General features: G+C 38.2%; 1 protein-coding gene across 1 annotated transcript in view; it reads right to left on the bottom strand.

The window, feature by feature from the left end:
- Nucleotides 1–7,885: 7,885 nt before the first annotated feature.
- Nucleotides 7,886–19,593, bottom strand: part of LOC133994946 (transmembrane protein 132C-like) — a 109,180-nt gene continuing 97,472 nt past the window's right edge. The window contains exons 6-9 of the mRNA XM_062434190.1: nt 18,976–19,184; nt 15,517–15,826; nt 9,494–9,685; nt 7,886–8,968 (exon numbers count right to left, since the gene is read on the bottom strand). Of these exons, the coding sequence (XP_062290174.1) occupies nt 7,886–8,968; nt 9,494–9,685; nt 15,517–15,826; nt 18,976–19,184 (1,794 nt within the window). The remainder of the gene's footprint in view (nt 8,969–9,493; nt 9,686–15,516; nt 15,827–18,975; nt 19,185–19,593) is intronic.

The raw sequence follows: 19,593 nt of genomic DNA, 5'->3' as shown, positions 1-19,593 counted from the left end.
ACATTACAATGAACCACTTGGCGTACCTAAAAATCTTCATTTTTTGTAAAAATAACTGGCAGTGGTGTTAGAGAGAGACATGGCAGACAGGAGAAAAGTGACAGGTTTGATAAAGAACCAAACTTCATCAAATAATTTTAATCTAAAGAATATGTCTGCTGCCTTTAAAAAGCAGGATTGGCCGAATTTGATATCTGAATTTGGATATCTGCCAAAGTAATACCAGAGCTCTTTTTTCTATTGAATATTCTTCTTCTTCTTCTTCTTCTTCTTCTTCTTCTTCTTCTTCTTCTTCTTCTTCTTCTTCTTCTTCTTCTTCTTCTTCTTCTTCTTCTTCTTCTTCTTCTTCTTCTTCTTCTTCTTCTTCTTCTTCTTCTTCTTCTTCTTCTTCTTCTTCTTCTTCTTCTTCTTCTTCTTCTTCTTCTTCTTCTTATTATTATTATTATTATTATTATCGGTGGTGGTAGTAGTGGCAATGTTATTATGTGGTTACACAAGGCTGTTGTAAACCACACAGCATCTCTTATTAAAAGAACATCAAAAACATATAAAAATGCATTACATTCGAATGGAGTCCAAAGCAAAATTTGTCATGGGTGTGGAATGTGACTCTAAAGGACGAGTGTGTATGTTTTGGTGGCATCTATAGGTTCAATTGCATATTGCAACCAACTGAATACCCCCCCCCCTTCCAAGTGTGCAGGAGAACGTACAGTGGATGAAAAACTTGATGCTCTTTCTAAAAATAGCGTTTGGTTTGCCCATTCTAGGCTACTAACATGGTGGTCTCTATGGAAGATGTAATGGAAGGTCATGAAAACACAACAATTGTTATTTTCATGTGAATATACATTAATGAAAACATACTTGAATGAATGTTATATTCAGTTTCTGCCAAGACCATTCTGCTAGATTCTACACAATAAACCTTTAAAGAAATCTCCAATAATTTCTACTGCGGAGTTGTGCTGACCCAAAACAGAATGCAGACAGAAATTTAGGTTAAAAATGACTGCGACTTTTTTCTTTTTACATAAACTCTACATATTTTTTTTAAAAAAGCCCTTAAAGGAAGTATTTATGAGTATTAATGTGAAAAATACACAGACACACAAACTTTCCTCTGGTCACGTGTGTAATGACTGACAGCTCTACACTCCCTCTGCTGGAGCCCTGCAGTTACTACGACAACACTACTGCTGCTGTTAGATTAACATTATACACATAAAACATGAGGAAACACAGAAATAACTCTTGTCACAGTGCTGCAGCTCACAAAACAATATTTATAATACAAGATAAACTATAACCTTAGAGATGTAATAAGCACTCAAAAGTTCATGTGTCTCACGATTCGCAATTGAGTCGGGTGAATAATGTGTTTTTTCCAAGCGGAGTTGCCGTACATAACTGTCCAATATGGCGGACCTTGGCGGACTCAACTGCGCATGTGTGACTCACATCGGGTAATGACACTGCTGCCTTCATTTGTTTTTGCCTCCATGCTTCGCATTTTGATGACGCATGCAGCGGTGCGACTCTGTGTTGGCTGGTGTTGGAAGGAAGGAGGAAAGGAAATAAGGAAATAAGGAGGGAAATAAGGAAATAAAGAAGGAACCATAGAAATAAGGAATGGAGGGGAAGGAGGGAAGGAATGACTAAGGAAGAAAGGAAAGAAGGAAGGCTAAAAGGAAATAGGAAATGGAAATGGAAGTAAGGAAATAAAGAAATGGAGAAAGGGAGAAGAGCATTTAGTAAATAGAGGAGGAAGTAAGGAAATAAGTAAGAAAGGGAGGAAGGAAACGAGGAAGGAAGGCAATAAAATAATATAATAATAATAATAACATAATATATATAATATAATAAAATAAAATAAGTATAGAAGAAAAAATGGAAATAAGGAGATAATGAAGTAAGTTATGAAATAATGAGGGAAGTAAGAAAATATAGAAATAAGGAAATAAGCAAGGAAGTCAACAAAGGAGGAAGGCAATAAGAAGATAAAATGAGGGATAGAAATAGGGAAAGACGTAAGTATATTAAGCAAATAATGAAATGAAGAATTAAGGAAGGAAGGAAAGTATTAAGTAAAGAAGAAATGAATACGGAAATAAGGGAGGAAGAGAGGAAATTAGGAAATGACAGATGTTTTTTTGTTTTTCTGCACATCAAAACAAATAATAATAATGGAAGTATGAATTGGCTTTGGGATGCTTAGGTTATGCTACACAAGCTTTTCAGTTATTTTATGGTCATTTCTTCTTTTCTCTGCGATTCTTTTGGAGAAGAGAAGGTTAAAAACAGAAAACTGTACCAGTGAACTCTTTCTGTGTTACTGGTGATTGTCAACTTCCAACAGTCTGTGTTTAGATCAACATGTGGATGAATACATAATTGAAAAATGTTTTTCTTTCAATTAACTTTTCTAGATTAGCTTTGATTAAACTAGTTAGCAGTAACTCATTAAGACATGAGCAACAATGGCATCCACTCAAGTATGCTGTGGGTAAAATGGCAGCCATGTTTGTCTGTTTTTCTTGAGTCCTGAACTTTCCCTCTCTAAAAACTATTTCCAACAGCAGTACTTTTAGCCTGGCCTGTCAGCATGGCATTGTGCTGCAGAACAAAGAAACCAGCGAGCAAGCCATCATTATCACTTCAGGGACCCAGAATACACATTCCCCCTAGGATGCTGGAAAACACAGACCTAAAAACAAAAATACCATCAGAGATAAAATAGGCAAAAAATACATTCCAGAGCGTAGAAGTGGTGCCTATGTTTAGTGGAAGTTGTTGTATTAACAGCTGCAGCCCCATCTCTACTTGGAGCTCAATAAGGCCATCACCAGTGGGATTCCCAATGATCAACTGCATGTAGCTAAAAATACCATGATTCATTTCCCTTAATGAACTAGTCGTTGTTTTTCCAGTGCTGCATCAAGTCTCTTATCGTGACATTCTCCAAGACCTGATCCATCTAGTGGAAGTGTTTACAACTGTATAAGGAGCCAGGTCAAAGTCATTTGAAAAAAATTGGTTTTCACTCACTGTCTTCTTCATCCTCCCTCAGAGCAGTGTTTTAGTGTTAGCAGAATAAATTAAACAATACCACATTCAAACCTGCTTTAATTGCACTGTCTAACCCATAAATCACATTGACACTTACACACATGCACATACATGCACTCTCTCACACACAGGTTAATTCTTCTCAGTTTATCTACACCCACCCAATGACAAACAAGCATGCAGTGTGCCAACAGTAACACACACTGGCCAGTGTACACACACACACACATGAACAATAGTAACTCAGAGGTCCTGCAGACCTTCATATCTCTCATACCTTTTAGAGCGATCCACTCTGCTTCCAAGATATATTTGGCTTAAATTAATGAACAGAACAACAATACTTCATTGTGATGTTCCACATGTGTGCAAATACGCTTGAATACAGGCAGCAGTTAAATTTTACACATTGATAAACACAGCAGAATATAAAGAAATTGGTCTGTGGGTTTGAAAAGGAGAGGCATTTTCTAAAATATGCTCTTTGTTTTCATTTAGCATAATGGTTCTGGAAACACAGACCACCATTGCACATTCCTAATGATGACCAGTTTTAATACATTTTTTTAGTGAATAAGTATTTTCAGTGAAAAATTTAAACAGTCAGCCAATTAATGATGTAGCCAGTGGGCTAAGAAATTATTCAGCAGTCTTTTTGATAACTGATTAATTGTTTAGGTCTTTTATCAAACAAAAATCCCAAAGGTGTCACATTTGGCTTCTCAATTGTGAAAATGTGTGTCTTTTTTTGTTTCATTTCAATGTAAATGGACCTAGGTGGTTTAGGTGTGTTGGTTAGACAAAACAAATAATCTAAATATGTAATTTGTGGCTTTGATCATAATGTTCTGGGTGATGAATTGAGAAACAAATATGGATAGATATAGAGCCTCAATGATTATTTGATTAATAAAATAGTTGATGAATTTTATTGACAACTATTTGATGATAATAAACAGCTCATTTACCACAATTGTCAAAGAAAAATAATGCAGAATTATTGGGTTTCAGCCTCTCAAATGAATATAATGTGATAATAACTAATAAATCAATATAGAATAATTAAAATAATTGTTAGTTACAGCCCTACATACTGTGTTATTATACATAAGTAATTTAAATAAGTGGTTGCAGCTCTATTGTAAATAGGGTTTTGAAAGATTTTTTTTCTTCCTGTTTTGAACAAACCAGTCGACCACAGATTCTCAACGGGAGTTTTCATCTGTGTAACTCTCTATAAAGAAATCTATTATTGAAATAGTTATTCTTGTGTGCTGCCAAATCTCCAGCCAAAATAGAAATATATTTTACCTTTTCTAATTATTCCTATTTGGGGTTTCCCAGACCTCACTTTGAGATACATGTTTGTAGAGAGCAAAACTACAGGATCAGATAATGTGCACAGTGTTGACCCTGGATGAAGGCCAGCTGTCTAGAGTCACACTATATATTTCGCCACTTAGTGTCAATTTGCGATTCAGCACAGTTTTGTCAGCAGTGATAGAGAGGCTGTTTTTCAGGTGCTGGGTTGGTAGGTCCTGCTGACATGAGCAAAGTAATTGGTGATGCCCGTTCCAACCTGTACGTCAAAGGAAAGAAATGGGAGAGAAAAGTAGAGGATGGAAGGTTGTGCTAAGGGTTGTTGTCATAGCAATGGTGAGAACATTTGTGAAAAGGGATAACTAGTGATGTATCAGATAGTGAATGTCAGTGGAGATGGTTCGTAATGGTGACATGGGTCCATTCCATTATAGCTGACAAGAGTGTCAGTTAGTTAGAGAGAGTGAGTGTAAACTGAGAGATCCCTGTGTCAGCATGAGGAGTACCTGGCAGTTCAGTGTCGAGGACACAGGCAAAATTCTAAGAGGGTTAAGACTGAGGAGTGAAAGGCAGCTGTAGCAATTTGGAATGCCTCAGTGGCAACGAGAAAAGTCTCAATGAAACAGAGTTAGCTGTTTGTGGTTGTCTGTGATAAGAATGTCCATTGAAATGTTAGTAAAAGACCAATATTTTTAGACACAAATAAAGAAAAGCAATGTACTCCTTGACATTAAAGGCATCAAGGTTCGATTTTTTGAAAAAGATGAATAAGTGAATGACTACAGATGGACACAGAGAAAGGAGTTGACAAAAAAAGGACTAGACAGTTAGCAGTAGTCTGCAGGAGTAAAGAGGGGCATAAGGGCAATTGTGGATCATGCTGGAGGAAACAAGCTGTGGCACTTGATCTGCAAAGAGAGAGAAGAGAGAACCATCTGTGCAACAGTCTTCAGGGTAACAAGAAGACATAGTTAGGGAAATGGCAGAAGGGTCACGGGCTTACTAACAGTAAGTTGACAGAAGCTGACAGAATTGTCCTGGGTCACTAACACTCTCAGCTTTAACTAGATCTTTCAGATATTGGGCAGAAACACCACTTGCAATTAATGCAGAGTACCACCAGGGTTTCAGTTTTTAATCATTGATAGAAAGATGTAGTTGTTTGCAGATTGATTTATCGTTTGACCAGTACTGAATCTTTACTTGTAATCTGGAAACATATCCAGTGCATAGGTCCTTGGGTTTACTTTAATTACGGTGCAAATGATATGTGACTAGATTCATAGGTACAGTAAATTGGCAAGACAAATTGCATAGGAAATGCCACATTAACATGTAATAAGTAATCTCTAATTAGTTTGCCCTTTGAGAAAGGGGAGCATGTCTGTGATCTTGTGGAAAAAGACTAATTGTCTGAGAGGGTTTCAGGGCTGTGGTGCTTGGCCTAGATCCTTTTAAAAAGTAGATTATGATAAAAGAAAAATCATATTCAGAGATATTATTACATGGTGCTTAATGCAGATGATAGGAATGTCCTTACACTTAGTGGATACAGCATTGCTTTTTAATAGTTATTCATTTGTCCTCCTATACTCAGGTAAGTTTCTCTTTCTAACTCAAAGCCCCTTTTAATCCCTAGATGCTCATTAATTATCATTTTAGTATCTGTGATGACAACTACGGCTCTGACAATAACTGTGTTATCACAATACCATCACAGCCCTAAAGACAACTTCTTTTACTTAAATAAGTACAAACTTGGGTGAACTTTTGTAACAAATGTGTATGACACTTTCCTCTGCCCTTAGGTTTCGTTTTTATCTCATTCAAATCACCCTGTCGAGTACAACAAAATTGTAAATGATTGCCTGTATGGTTTAAAAAACAAATGATAAAAAACTATACAATTTGCCCTTTTTTTCTTGTGCAATAAATACTAAACACTAGCATATTACAGTAGGTAGAGAAACGACATGAATGTCTGAATGTGCTAGCTTGTTTAGAATGGTGGATGATAGGCACAAGATTACTTATCTTTCCTGCTTCAGCTGGCAGCTGCAATGACTGTCAACAACAATAGGCACTTCATTTTGACATTTGATGAAACCACTGTCTGTGTACTCACATAAACCAGTCTGATAAGTAAAACTAGACAGACTGGGGATAGAATATAACAGTCAGACCAATGAATCACACAGCAGCATATTGGAGAAGAATCACCTTCAGTTTTAATTAGTCCAGCAGCCAATTTAAAACAGAGATAGAAAAGGATGGACTTGACTAATACTGACATATGACAAAAGGTGTAAACAAGTCAGATTTCACAGTCCATGATCATTCGTTCATTCACTGTCATGAGTCTTTTTTTTCTGAGATCCAAAATGTCATATACAGTAGTTTAAGAAATGAAGTGAGTTTACAGATCTCCACCTAATTCAGGTCACACAAACTGTAAACTGGACAGACTTTTGTGGAACATTATAAATGAAAGGGTTGAGTCATATATTATTTATGTGATTGTCTATTGATACTCTTGATGGTTATCAGTATTTTTGTGTTGAGCAGTATCAGACTGTTTGGATTTAAAGTAGTGTAAAAAGTCTACTTTATGTAAAGTATGCAACTGAATCACATGGGGTATAAATAATTATATAAATAATATTAACATAAGGAGGGAAAATGGGGCTAACAAAACTTTGAAAACTAATATCAACTGAAACCAACCCAAAACTCACCTCCACAAAGAATGAATGTCATCATACTAAACTGACATGTCTCCAGAGGTATTGGTATTCATTATCTATACACTTTCATTTCAGCTACCAGACCAAATGCAAACGCCTCCTCTTTAATAACATCATGCATGGATCTGGTTTCTGGAGACAAAACAAAACATAACCAAACAGCACCTTACAAAATGTTACTATACATATAATACCTCCAAATCAAACTCTGCATTTATATACGTACAATACAAAATTGCTTTCAGCTCTTCTCTCTTAGAATCCATAATTGCTGACTTGCGGTACAGGGCATACAGCAACTATATATATAAAAAAAAGCGACAAAGCGCAAAGGGTACAACAAATACGACATTAAAACATGATGGTTTAAAAAGAAACATAACATACAAACATAAAACTAAGTACATGGCGCATAGAATAGAAAACTGATCCTCAATTAAAGACATAGAACATACATTTAAGTTAAGCAACAATATCAAGTTCACTTGTCCCCCTTTATAACTATGCGGTGGTGTCATGGCAAATCATTTCTCGAAAGTTCCTTCCTCAACCATTTTTGAGTACTGTCATGAAAACAATAGAGACTGAATGCATTATCCGGTTGCTATGGTGAGGTGCAGTTTAATAACAGCCCGAGTCTGTTTCCTGCACCCTTTATTATTTTCCTCTTTCATTGCCTCCCTCCAACCCTCCTTATTCTGAAGGCATTCGGGTGAGTTTCTCTTTAGTTTGTTGAAAATACCCCGTACTCCCTATGCAATGTTCTTAATTGCATTCTCATTCAGCTTGTCCATGTAGTTCCTAAGATCCTTTGAGTCCCCAAGCTCAATGTCCGGACATACCCATTTTATCTCACTGGTCTGCACTAGTGCTAATGGGCTGAGAACAGGACATCCATTACTGGACTTGACATTAGAAAAGGTGGTGAACTTCACCCTCTTCCTCTTGGTGGTTGGTGAGTTAAGTGACTCATTCCTGTGATCCCTCCCACTTGAGCTACATCCTCCAACACCAGTGTTACCACGCTGGAGGCCTCCATTTAATAGTTGACTACCTTCCTCAAGCGTACCTCCCAGCTCGTCCTGCTGCTGTTGCTGCAGACACAGGCCCTCGTCTTGGCCTAGCCAAACCCAGTCGTGGGCATGGGGCATTGCCTCTGGGGCCTCCATGGACAGGTGCTTGGTGCGGTACTTATATGCGTAAGAGATGCAGTTAATGAGAAAAACCAGTATAGCCAGGCAGAAGACTCCCAGCAGGGCATACATACCAATTTCCAGGTCTGTCAGGCCTCGTCGTGATGGTAACAAGTCCTCATCAGTGCTGCGGCTCCGAGGCAGCTCAGCCTGGTCTGGATATTCAGAGAATTCGTTTGGGACCCTTGCCCCGCTGTCTGCTGACAGACGGCCCCCATTAGGTCTGACTGGGACATGACCCCTGATGGTAGTGGCTCCACGGTTGATTAACCCGGTTTCCATGTCAGAGATAGATCCACCGTAATAAGGAGGATCAGGCCGTGTTCTCCGGTCTCCTGCTTGTCTGTATTGCTCCTCTGGCTGACCAAACCGTACCTGTATGTTTGCCATTCCAGTGGCTAAGACAGTGCGCCGTTTTCCTTTCTGGCACACCTCTGATGGGCTCATTTCAACACGCACAAGCAAACCTTGACCCTCTCCCTTGGAAACAATGATGGGCCACTTCCATGATGCACTGCGCTGCACCGCCACCACCTGCTCATCCAAAGAGGTGGCTGACAGACTAAAATGGGCAGGGTTGTAGTTATCTAGGGGAGTCATGGAGCCATCACTGAACTGGAGCCAAGCACTGATGAGGGACTCCTAAGAAAATAGATACATAGACAAACAGAAATCAGCATACAGCGGAAGTAACCCAGTATGCAAACAACCCTGAAAATAACTCCAAAAACAGTTTTCTGCCCATTTCCTCCTAATGCATAAAATGACTGGAAAACAAAACAGAGGAATATGATACAGGCAAAAGTGAGCCTTAATTACAGTATAAAGGAGACAATTTTGTACAGTGGATATGAGACTATTCTCTTGAAAGCCAAATATTCTTTTCTCCTCAAGGGAGAGTAGCCTTCTTCCATTTGAAATCATAATTACAGGAATAACAGAGCTGTTCAGTAGTTGTATATGCAAATCAAAGAGATGCCTTTACTATATCAAGACTGAATTAATTACAAAAAGAAACATTACAATGAATATCATAGACTCCATAATAACCCTGATCCAACCCTGAACTTATTAGCCAAACACAATGCACAGCAATGTTTTCATACATTAAAAAAATGATTCATATTCTAATATGGTGCAAGATATTTTGATGTTTTGGACTTGTACCTGCTTGAGCGATTCAATGACTTCCTGTGTGGTTGCAGTGGCCACAATGGCCCTGTTGCTTCCCGGGCTGAGCTGCAGGGACAGAGAGAGTCCAGATACCAACTGCACCCCCAGCTCTGTCACACTCACTTTATCATCCACCACCCTGATGCTCCTTTCAGCCAGGACCAATGCTGTCAAAGGGGACAGCACCTGCAACACACACAAACACTTGCTACTCACGGTAGTTCATGAAGATCTGAGATGACATTGTTATTGTGTATGAAGAGGAAGAGCTAATTTGCTCGTGGCTGTTGTTAACAATGATGTCATTGTAAATGATAAGATGTCCAAGCCTGGAGCCCTGTTAGACAGAGCCTGAACTCTAAAGGCGTTTTGTCAAGAAAGGCCTTTTTAGTACTTTTAATTTAGTCACACTCACTTGGTTCCAGTGGTTGGCAAAACATAATAAACTTTTATCAAAACAGATGGTGTCGCACACATAACTCCAACAGCTTAAATGGAGTGTCCCTTTATAGTTGAGTACCGTAAAATGTCTTAAAGAAAACACAACAATACATTTGCTTTCTGTCATGTATCACTTTATAACTAATCTTGTTTGGGCACTGAGTAAAAAGAATTGTATGTAAATGAAACAAAAACTAAAAAAAAAAAAAGAAAGAAAAACTTTGCGTCTTCCGGATGCTAAACTCTATTATTAAGCAACGGAGAGCACATAGCAAAATCTCTACCCAGATAAAGCAACAATGTGATTATACTGAATATACAAACACAAAATATGATCTAGAAAAGCTCCTAAACACACAGGCAAACATACTATCCTCACCCTACTAACACATTCTCTACATCAGTGAGATGCCAGAGGTGAGGAGAAGCATGTAAATAGTTCTGATATTGTTATGAGATGAGAATCCCTCCCATCGTCTCCAATTAGGGCTCCAGTTTCTCCTGCAGCTGCCCCCGCGCGGCCACAGTTACCAGCCATAATGAACTGTCAACACCAATCACTGCCTCATTTGTACAGACCCTTTTCTCTGTTTTCTTTCCTCTGGTTTACGTCTTTTCATTTTCCATTTTACTCCATCTGACACTTTTGCATGATAAACACAGCTAAAATCAGCATGTTATCAAAAGATAGGCAATATGTCATAACCCTACTTCCTAGTTGAGGGCAAAGGTTAAAAGGGCAGACTAGTGGTGATTGTGAAGCTGATATATTAACACCAAACTGGGTACGCATGCAGATTTCCTTGAAATCTGAAGTTGTTCTGTACACATTAACAGAAAGAAAAATAACAAAATGTTGTTCATCCGAAAACTTGTTAAAAATGATATATAGGCAAAATCACTGGTTGAAATTAAATTATGTCAGAGTCTGGCTGCAGACAGTTAGCAGTTAAAGTTGGCAGATGTACTTCAGGCAGCTTAAGGGTATTCTGAAACTACCACCATCATACTTGCTTCATTTCCACCTTTGGATGCTTTGATTTGTATCATTAAGTGAAGAAATACTACCTTCTCTTAAAATCAAATCAAACTGAATCAAAAGATGCTGCTGTTCATGCTTTACTAAGTAGGAATGTAAGCTACTGAAATGCAAACAAGCAAAGACACTCTATCTTTCTCTTCTAAAGAGACCAGGATGTGAAATCTATAAACCCTTATGCAAAAGTCGCCACAAGATGCCAGGAGTGTTTTTTTGTATCCTCAGAGATCAACACTCTCCTCAACCTAACCCTGACTACATACTAACAATGTCCAGACTTTCTACTGCCCTCCTCTCAGAGATGTCAAGGCTCCTTTGCTTGATTTTGTGCAAGTAGTCAGATTCGTTCTGCTCCCCTTTATCAGATTCCTTTGTCCAATTTTCAGAGACGTCGTTTCCCTCCTCCATCCTATTGCAAAGATTGCAGGTCCATCCTTTGGCCTAAATCCATAGTTGTGAGATCCACCCACAAACTTCCACATCAAGTCCCTTCCTCACACCAGTTGCTCAGTTTACAAGTTGCTTCCTTCCACCCCTAGGGGGCAATTAGGCAGCCCTTCCAGGCTTCTCCTTTTATTCAAAGCTGTCCAAGTCTTGTCTTGTATGACTTCTGTCCAAATCTCAGAGGGTTCTCACTACCTGACCCCAGAAAATTCCATTTACTCCTGGTTTTACTCTGGTGCAACAATATTACATAAAGTTGAGAGTTTCCCAGACCATGTCTCTATGACTCATCATTCTGACACTTTAGCAAAGGTTAATAGCAAAATGTGTTTTCCTTTCCAGTCTATTCATGACATGTCAGAATGAGGATGCTTGAAAAGATTCATTTCTTACTCCCGATATACCATTAAATTTGCAGCACAGTATATTAATGATGGAATTTCCAATTTTATGTCCACTGTGATACACTATAATACCTCCAATAGCCTTTTGAAATTATTGGCTTCCATTTAAATGTCAAATTCAAGTCCTCAATCATAGTTTTTAACAGTTGGATCAAAATAAAACTCTTAATACAATATGTAGTTAAGGCCTGAAGAAACCCTGACATATATTAGCCACATTTTTTTTGGATGATTGACAGTGATTGTGGAAAAAAGACTGGACTCTTTCCTTACTCTTTTTTTTTAATGACGTAACTCTCAACTTCACATTATTCTTTTCACAGTGTCTATATTTGCTCATTGTGTGCCTTCTGGGTTTGACTTTTGGCAGCATTTCTCATGAATGCAATGCTGTTCGGCAGCCAACTCTCATCACACATGAACTCACAATAAGTAAGCAGTAGACTGCTGAAATCAGTTCGCAGTTTGTACTGCATAACCACTCAAGACTAAGATAACACTGAAACAGATAAAAAAGTATATTGACAGTAGTATAATACACCTACAGTAAAGGAATAGAAACCACTGGATGCAACTGGCAAGTAGAAAGATACTAGACATTCAATTTATTTGCTTTGGAAAATGTTACATATAAAAATACCTTATGATACCTTGACTGTATTGTATTTTCCTAATGGGTTCCCATATAACAACAAATACTTCATATATTAGAACATATTAGAACATACAAAACCATCATCATTTGTGCTTTGCTAATTATTGTAGTGAGAACCTAGCTTGCACATATTTTGCTGGAAAACCAATCTATACCTGCATTGATATTGCTGTATGTTTTAATTGTGTGGTTGAGTTGCTAAGAAAGGGTGGAATGTAGCTTTACCCTAACAACAACCCTGAATGAAATGCTAGGTGAGTAAAGGTCACAGGAAATAGCGTTATTTAAATGAGTTATGTACCAAAGTGAGGTATCAGCCACTCAAACACGTAACACCAGTGCTTCATTGAGCTGATTTCCTGCTTTGCTTTGTACGTGTTTACATTATTTCTTTGGATTAGACCCAAAAGCTTTGTCTTAAATCAAGAACATGTTTTCATTCAGAATGATTTAACCTTTCCACACCCCACCTGAGCACCACACCAAAGACTAGACATAAAACATAAATGACATTTTGAGTACAAATTGTTAATTAAACAGTTGAAACATTACCTCGCAAATCATGACTGCATTCAGTGGGAGAATTAACCTTTATGTTCTGTTACATAATTAGCATTTTAAGGGGGATATATGCTTACTTATTATAGGTAATTGCAATTATAATTCACTAAGTGAGATCTAGATAAAGCTGCACTTTTGATAGTGATCCAAAGCATATCAGAAACTTTTTTACTCATTTTCATAGAGACATGCAATAACATAACAGTCAAGTTAAAATCTGATGTACCTTTACAGAACCTCCTTGTTTAATGCAGTGATTATACTTGTAATGATTTGCCACTTATAATCCAGTTTGCTTACGCTGTCATTTTTTACAATCTTGAAAAAAAATGTTCCAACGTCTTTTCTCAAAATGCAAAATCAATGTTCTTTTTCTTGTGGATATAGGCCAATAAAATAATGTAATCCAATAAAAAACCACAAACTACATCCTCAAAATGACCTTATGCTATGGCTTAAAAAGGTACTCAGTCAAATGCTTTCTGAACCATGAAAACTGATCATTAGACGCATTGCAAATTAAGTCTTTTTTTTCCAGAGCTGCTGTTTAACACTACATTATTTTGCTCATTATTCTGTGAATGTGATCCCCTTCCCAATAGTGTAATCATGCACATAGTACATTAGTGAATTGGCATGAACTGATTGTCACAGTCAGGACCAGATCCATATCTGGTGGTCAAGCTGCAGCATGTGAGGTTTTTCCCAAATGTGTGTACTGTATGTGGTTTCACTGGTGTTTGTGTTTCCAGTGTATCTATTTGAGCTACAGTTTAAAATATGACTGAAAGAGCCCTACACACCTCATACCACTATAGATAATTCTGCCTGATGATAAAGTTTAAGTAAAATGATCACAAATGGCTGCACAAACATTTTTATTTTTTTCTATTTTCCATTTCATCAAAATGAAACTTAATGCAAAAGCGATCTCACATCTCTTCTGTCACTTTAAACCAATTTAAACCATGTCCTGCCAAACAGTGAAGCAGCACTCTATCACACACACAATCTCTCCTGCAGTGCACACAGCTCTCCAGCTGATAAATAAAGAGAGAAGAATTATGATTCTAGTCCACTGTTTCAATAGTGTGTTGTTCCATGTTGTGCTATCTTGTAAATGCCAGATTGATGTTGATTTACACTCAGAGCGGGCACTTGTGTCGTCCTAAGTAAGAACCTGGTGGCAATATTAGATAAATAGGATTCTGAGTGTTTGCGTGTGTGTGTGTGTGTGTGTGTGTGTGTGTGTGTGTGTGTGTGTGTGAAGGAAAGAGAGTGAGACACGGGGAGACCACAGAGGTTCAAGCTTTTATTAGACGTGCCACGGAGGCATGTTGCTCTGTCAGCACATGATAGGCTTAAGTGTTTGTGCCATGCTGCAATCAGTCTGGTTGTTTTGTGCAACTCCTTCCCTTTCCACTGCCAAACCAGTTCTGTTTTAATACACATTCTCTATTGCTCCCCAACATCTTCCTTCTTTGTATTTTTGTCTAGTTTTACTGTCTACACGTTAACTACTTCATATATTAATATTATTAGATCATTTTTCTGGTCTCTTTGTCCCTCAACAATAACCTGAAAAGGCGCTGACTCTGTTTTTTTATGAAGTTCTGACTGATATGTTTGCAAAGAACTGTCCATTTAGGCATCAAGCAGACATAGAGAAACATAAGCATTCATTTAGAGTCATGTTTCTGGCTGGCTTTTAGATGCTCATAAACTTTGTCTGCCTGCTGTTTAGTGCTGTGTAAATGTAGATTTTTACCAGAACTGAAAACAGATGCTTGTGGATGCAAGAAATATGGTTGATGAGAGTGAAATGTGCAGTTTGCAAAACCAAAACAATGAGCTAAAACTTTGTTGGTATATAAAATATTGATTTGTGGAGCTTTAAATCCTTTCACTCTTCTTTCTGTTCATTTAACATTGTGTTGTAACTATTTCTTAGCAGTACAAAGATACATCCTTTATTGAAAATAGTCTACTGTGATAAATTTGTTTGTGACTTTCCTAAAACTGTCTCCAGCCTCTGAATGAGGCAATGTAAATCTGGCTGTTTTCCCAGTTCAAAAAGCAAGTGAGCCAATCAGTTTTGTGGGGGCAATGGGGACATCATCATCTTCCAGTGTCAGTCAGACGACTGGTAAATGATTGAAAAATGAAAAACTGCAACAAAAATAGCATTGTTGAGATGCAGTCTTGCAGGTGATTTTAAGTCCCAAAAATAACTACTTTTAAATCAGCATATTTCTTTGATTGACATGACAAGCCACCACAACTTCTGTACTGACTGGAAATTGTGCTAACAAGACAGATATGTCAGTCACTACTGATTGGTTGGCCCAAACTATACCTGCGTCCCAAACAGAAAACGGCTAACATGAGCATGATGTCAGAATGAATAATGAAGTTAAAAATGTAATGCAGTCTAATTATGAAATGAGTAAAAACACACACAAAATGCACATACCTGTAGTTTGGTGGTTCCAGCACTCAGTCCTATTATGATTTGGCCTTCCAGCAGCTGGGCAACCTTTGGGTCCTGCACCCTCAGAGAATCTTTGACTAGCTGTGTCACCTCCACCTGCCAGTCACTACCAAGCAGGAAGTTCTGCTGGCCTAGTCTGTCGTCCTCCGCAGCACCTCTAACTTCTCCGTTATCTGCCACAAAGTGTGTGAGGACACGCAGGCTGGTGCTCTGATACTGGGCCACACAAGCGTTCTCTGTTCTTTGCTCTGCTGCATCATCATTGCCCCTGTCATCAGTGACCCTCTCATACCTAAAGCAATAGGGAAAGAGGAGCAGATTAGCAATGGAAAGAAAGCATGGATAATTTACTTATGTGAGGAGTAGATAGCACAAGTACACTTCAGGTCTGCGGGAAATACTACTAAGATCATTTTAGAGAAATCCTCTAGAGAAAAAAAGATACCTTGAAGGTGAACACCTGCATAATTCAACTTTTTCCAATCACAATTCAATGTAATGCTCCTTTTTTTTCTTATCACCTTTAATGCCTATAAAGGCTAAACCCTCTGATGTATTTACTGCAGTCAAAGCTTCCATTGTCTGTTCTACTGCAGCTTTTCTCAACCCCCTGAAAGTCACAGGCTTCCAGTGTTTTCAAAAATCCATTAAAAACAGCTTGCAGAGACAAACTGCTGCCTTGCTTGCTTTCTCATTTTCTTTAAAAGGGCAAATGACATTTTGCTGTATGTCTGCCATTTATTTGGCCCAAGGCATTCACTTTGCAGATATAGCCATCTCAGTAGATATGTATTGTAACAAATGAACGTTTGCAAACCCAGGTGTGAAATTTTGTGAAACATTTGTTCCTTTCGGTTCCTCCCGTTTAAGTCTACATAAGTTATATAAAGCCCTTTGTTACATTAACAGATCCACATTAGAATGGAGACAAGGGAAGACAGGTAGCAGAAGAACGAAAGAGAAAACTATCTATTATCATGAAAAAATGTGGACATGATGGAAAGCGTTACGAAAGATGGCTAGTGTGCACATGACAAGACATCCAAACATTTAGCAGAAGATGAAGTATTTTCTTTAAGAGATAAAATACATTCAAATTAATGCGTGGCACGTGACACAAATTCTACTGTTTTACAACTTTTACTGTTGTAACATTAACATGTTTCTGAAACACTAAATTATGATATAATTGGGTGCATTAAAGGGCATATTTGATATTTTTCTCCTTTACTGTTCTGTATTTTTCAAGCAGTCTGTCATACATCTTGATTCATTTGGATTTACTTTAGTTCACAAAAGTTGCAGGATTCCACTCACTTTCCCAAAACACATTAGAAGAGCTTGTAGACACAAACTGCACTGGTTTATATAATACATCATACTAGACAACAATGCGTTGTATTTGTTCTTCTCGAGGCTGAGCTGTGGGAGCTGCAATGACGGGTAAAATGTGGCTTTGGGACATGGATCTGCTCCAAAGAGTCAACCATATTGATGCTGAAGAGAAACATTGCTATTGCTATTAGGTGCATACATAACTCTTATCCTTCCACTCCTCATCTTCCATCACTCTCTATCACTGGATATTGGTTTGTTTGTCTTGTGTCATGTTGTTTTCTCTCTTTCTCCCCCTCTATCTCTCTCTCTATCTCTCTGTCTCTCTATCTCTCTCTCTCTCTCTCTCTCTCTCTTTCTCTCTCTCTCTCTCTCTCTCTCTCTCTCTCTCTCTCTCTCTCTCTCTCTCTCTCTCTCTCTCTCTCTCTCTCTTTCTTACGCTGCAAGTCATACTCTCTATATTTCTCACATCAATTTCTAACTTGACTTTCCTGTAATCTATTTTTCAACTCTCTCACTCTCACCTTTCATTCTCTTACTCTTTTTTCGAGCTCTGCCTGCATCTGTCTCTGTCTACCAGTCAGGTGGCTGAGGGGGGAGTGACAGTGACAGTTTCCATTAGGTTTAATGAGGCATGGCTGGTCAGGCAGAAAAACGGGCTGACAGGTTAACATGCTGTGGCCCAATGGTTTGGCTTAGTTCCTAACCTCCCTTCTCCATTCCCTCCCTGTCCCTTATTCCACATCAGTGAAGGGACGACAATCTAAACCAAGGTGACATTTGTGGCTGGCAACAGAAACATGAGGTCAGGTCATGTTTTCAGCTGTGAGTGACAGGTCAGCCAAGGTGTCTGGAGTGCAATGAGGTGGCTTATGCGCTTATGTGCATGTGAATGAATAGCGGCATGGACTCACTGATTAAAACCTATGCCAAGAAAACATAATCAATTAGCACTTTCTTTGTTTCATTTTTGTGTATTCCCCCCCCCCCCCCCCCCCCTACAAATACGCATATACACTTCACATGCACTCTTCATGCAGCGATGTACTAAACAGACATGACTGATATGATCAAGCAAGGAAAGCAAGGGGTATTTGTGTTAGAGTGCCCCCCTGTGGGGTGTATGTTAATGGAAAATGACACTGGAATGACTAGATTTTCTATGCAGGTGTTCCATGTATATGATATGTTATATATATGGTTATATTTAAAACATATGCTGTTCAACATCAGTTATAGTATGAGCCAATTAGAATGACATATCTTGAGCGTATTACAGTAGACACATGGTGGGAACATGAAGGTTAAATGTCAGTAGTTTCCCTTGAAATATCATTTCATAGCACACAACCTAAAATTTCATTCCCAGCAATATTTACATTCAGCATATTGAGTTCACCACCAACAAAGAGGGTGCATGTGTCAACCACTTCATCATGTAATTACTGTTTTCATGTCATGGTATTACTTGTGCATGAATCTAATATCCTGTCTCTGATGCATGTGGTTAACACTAGCGCATATATATTACAGACACACTTGTGTTTCAGTGCTTTATGTCCTCACCATGGTTATTGCTGTATGATCACAGTAAATAATAATTATATTAGCTATTACGAAATGCAAATGTGTCAGTGTGCTTCACTGATCATCTATTTCAGTTTTAATAGGGTTATTTCTATTTTAATTAGTATTATTCATATTGGAAAAAATGTAAATATTTTCATTAGAATTGTCTTGAACAACTCACATTGTGCCACACAGATCATCGTGCACTGTCCCTTTTCAGCTTCAGGAATTTTGTTGACACTCTGTAACACTCAGAATTATTACTTATTCTTATTCAGTATAACTGCCTATTGGGAGACAATTCCAGTTCAGTTACAGCAGTAACACATTTATACAAATGAATCTATTTTACTCTTCAATCTAAATGGTAAGTAGTGACAGTAACAGTAACAAATGATTCTGCTTAAGTTGTTTGTATGTGCAACCGGTTTTAATTTATTGATGTATACATCTCCATTTAATAAACATTTAAGTTATAACTAAGTTTGGATGGCAAATAGCTGGAGCAAAATGCTCCTGGTTATAAACAGGCCTTACCTTCTGCTTCCAGTAGTAACAGGGACCCTCCAGCCCTTGATCTGGCTGAGCTCAGGGTCGGCCACGTCGATGAGCAAGGGCAGACGGGGCATCCATACACTCATCTCCAGCTGAGCACTCAGGAAACTGTAGGTGAAGTTGAGCATCACCCTGCTCTTTCCTCTTGTTTCTTTTCCATTGACATAAACATAGTCACATCTATCTGACATCTGGGGAAAAAAGAGAGACAGACATGAAGAGACAAAGAAAGAATTTGGTGTTGATGACTAAGTATTTAAATACTTTATAAGATTTCAAATAAAAGAAATGTTTTTATATTTTATCATGGACACTATTCCTTTGAGGAGGATTATCTTAGGATCTTTTGTCCAGTTGGAAGTTTTTCAGTCAACAGCCTCTTCTCAGATGCTGGAGGGTGGAAAGATTTGGCATTGCTTCAACATCTCAAGTGTCAGGTCTGCTCAGTTGCCGGTGTGTGTGTGTGTGTGTGTGTGTGCGCGCACGTGCATGCAGTATAATATGTGCAAAACTAATATGACTTTGGTCCAACATAACAGATGGAGCTGAGAAAATACACAAACCTGTTTTATCCAAGCAGAGAACAAAACACTAGCTCAA

This window comes from Scomber scombrus, chromosome 15 (genome assembly GCF_963691925.1).
Source record: "Scomber scombrus chromosome 15, fScoSco1.1, whole genome shotgun sequence".
NCBI lineage: Eukaryota > Metazoa > Chordata > Actinopteri > Scombriformes > Scombridae > Scomber > Scomber scombrus.
This window is presented reverse-complemented; position numbering and strand designations above follow the sequence as displayed.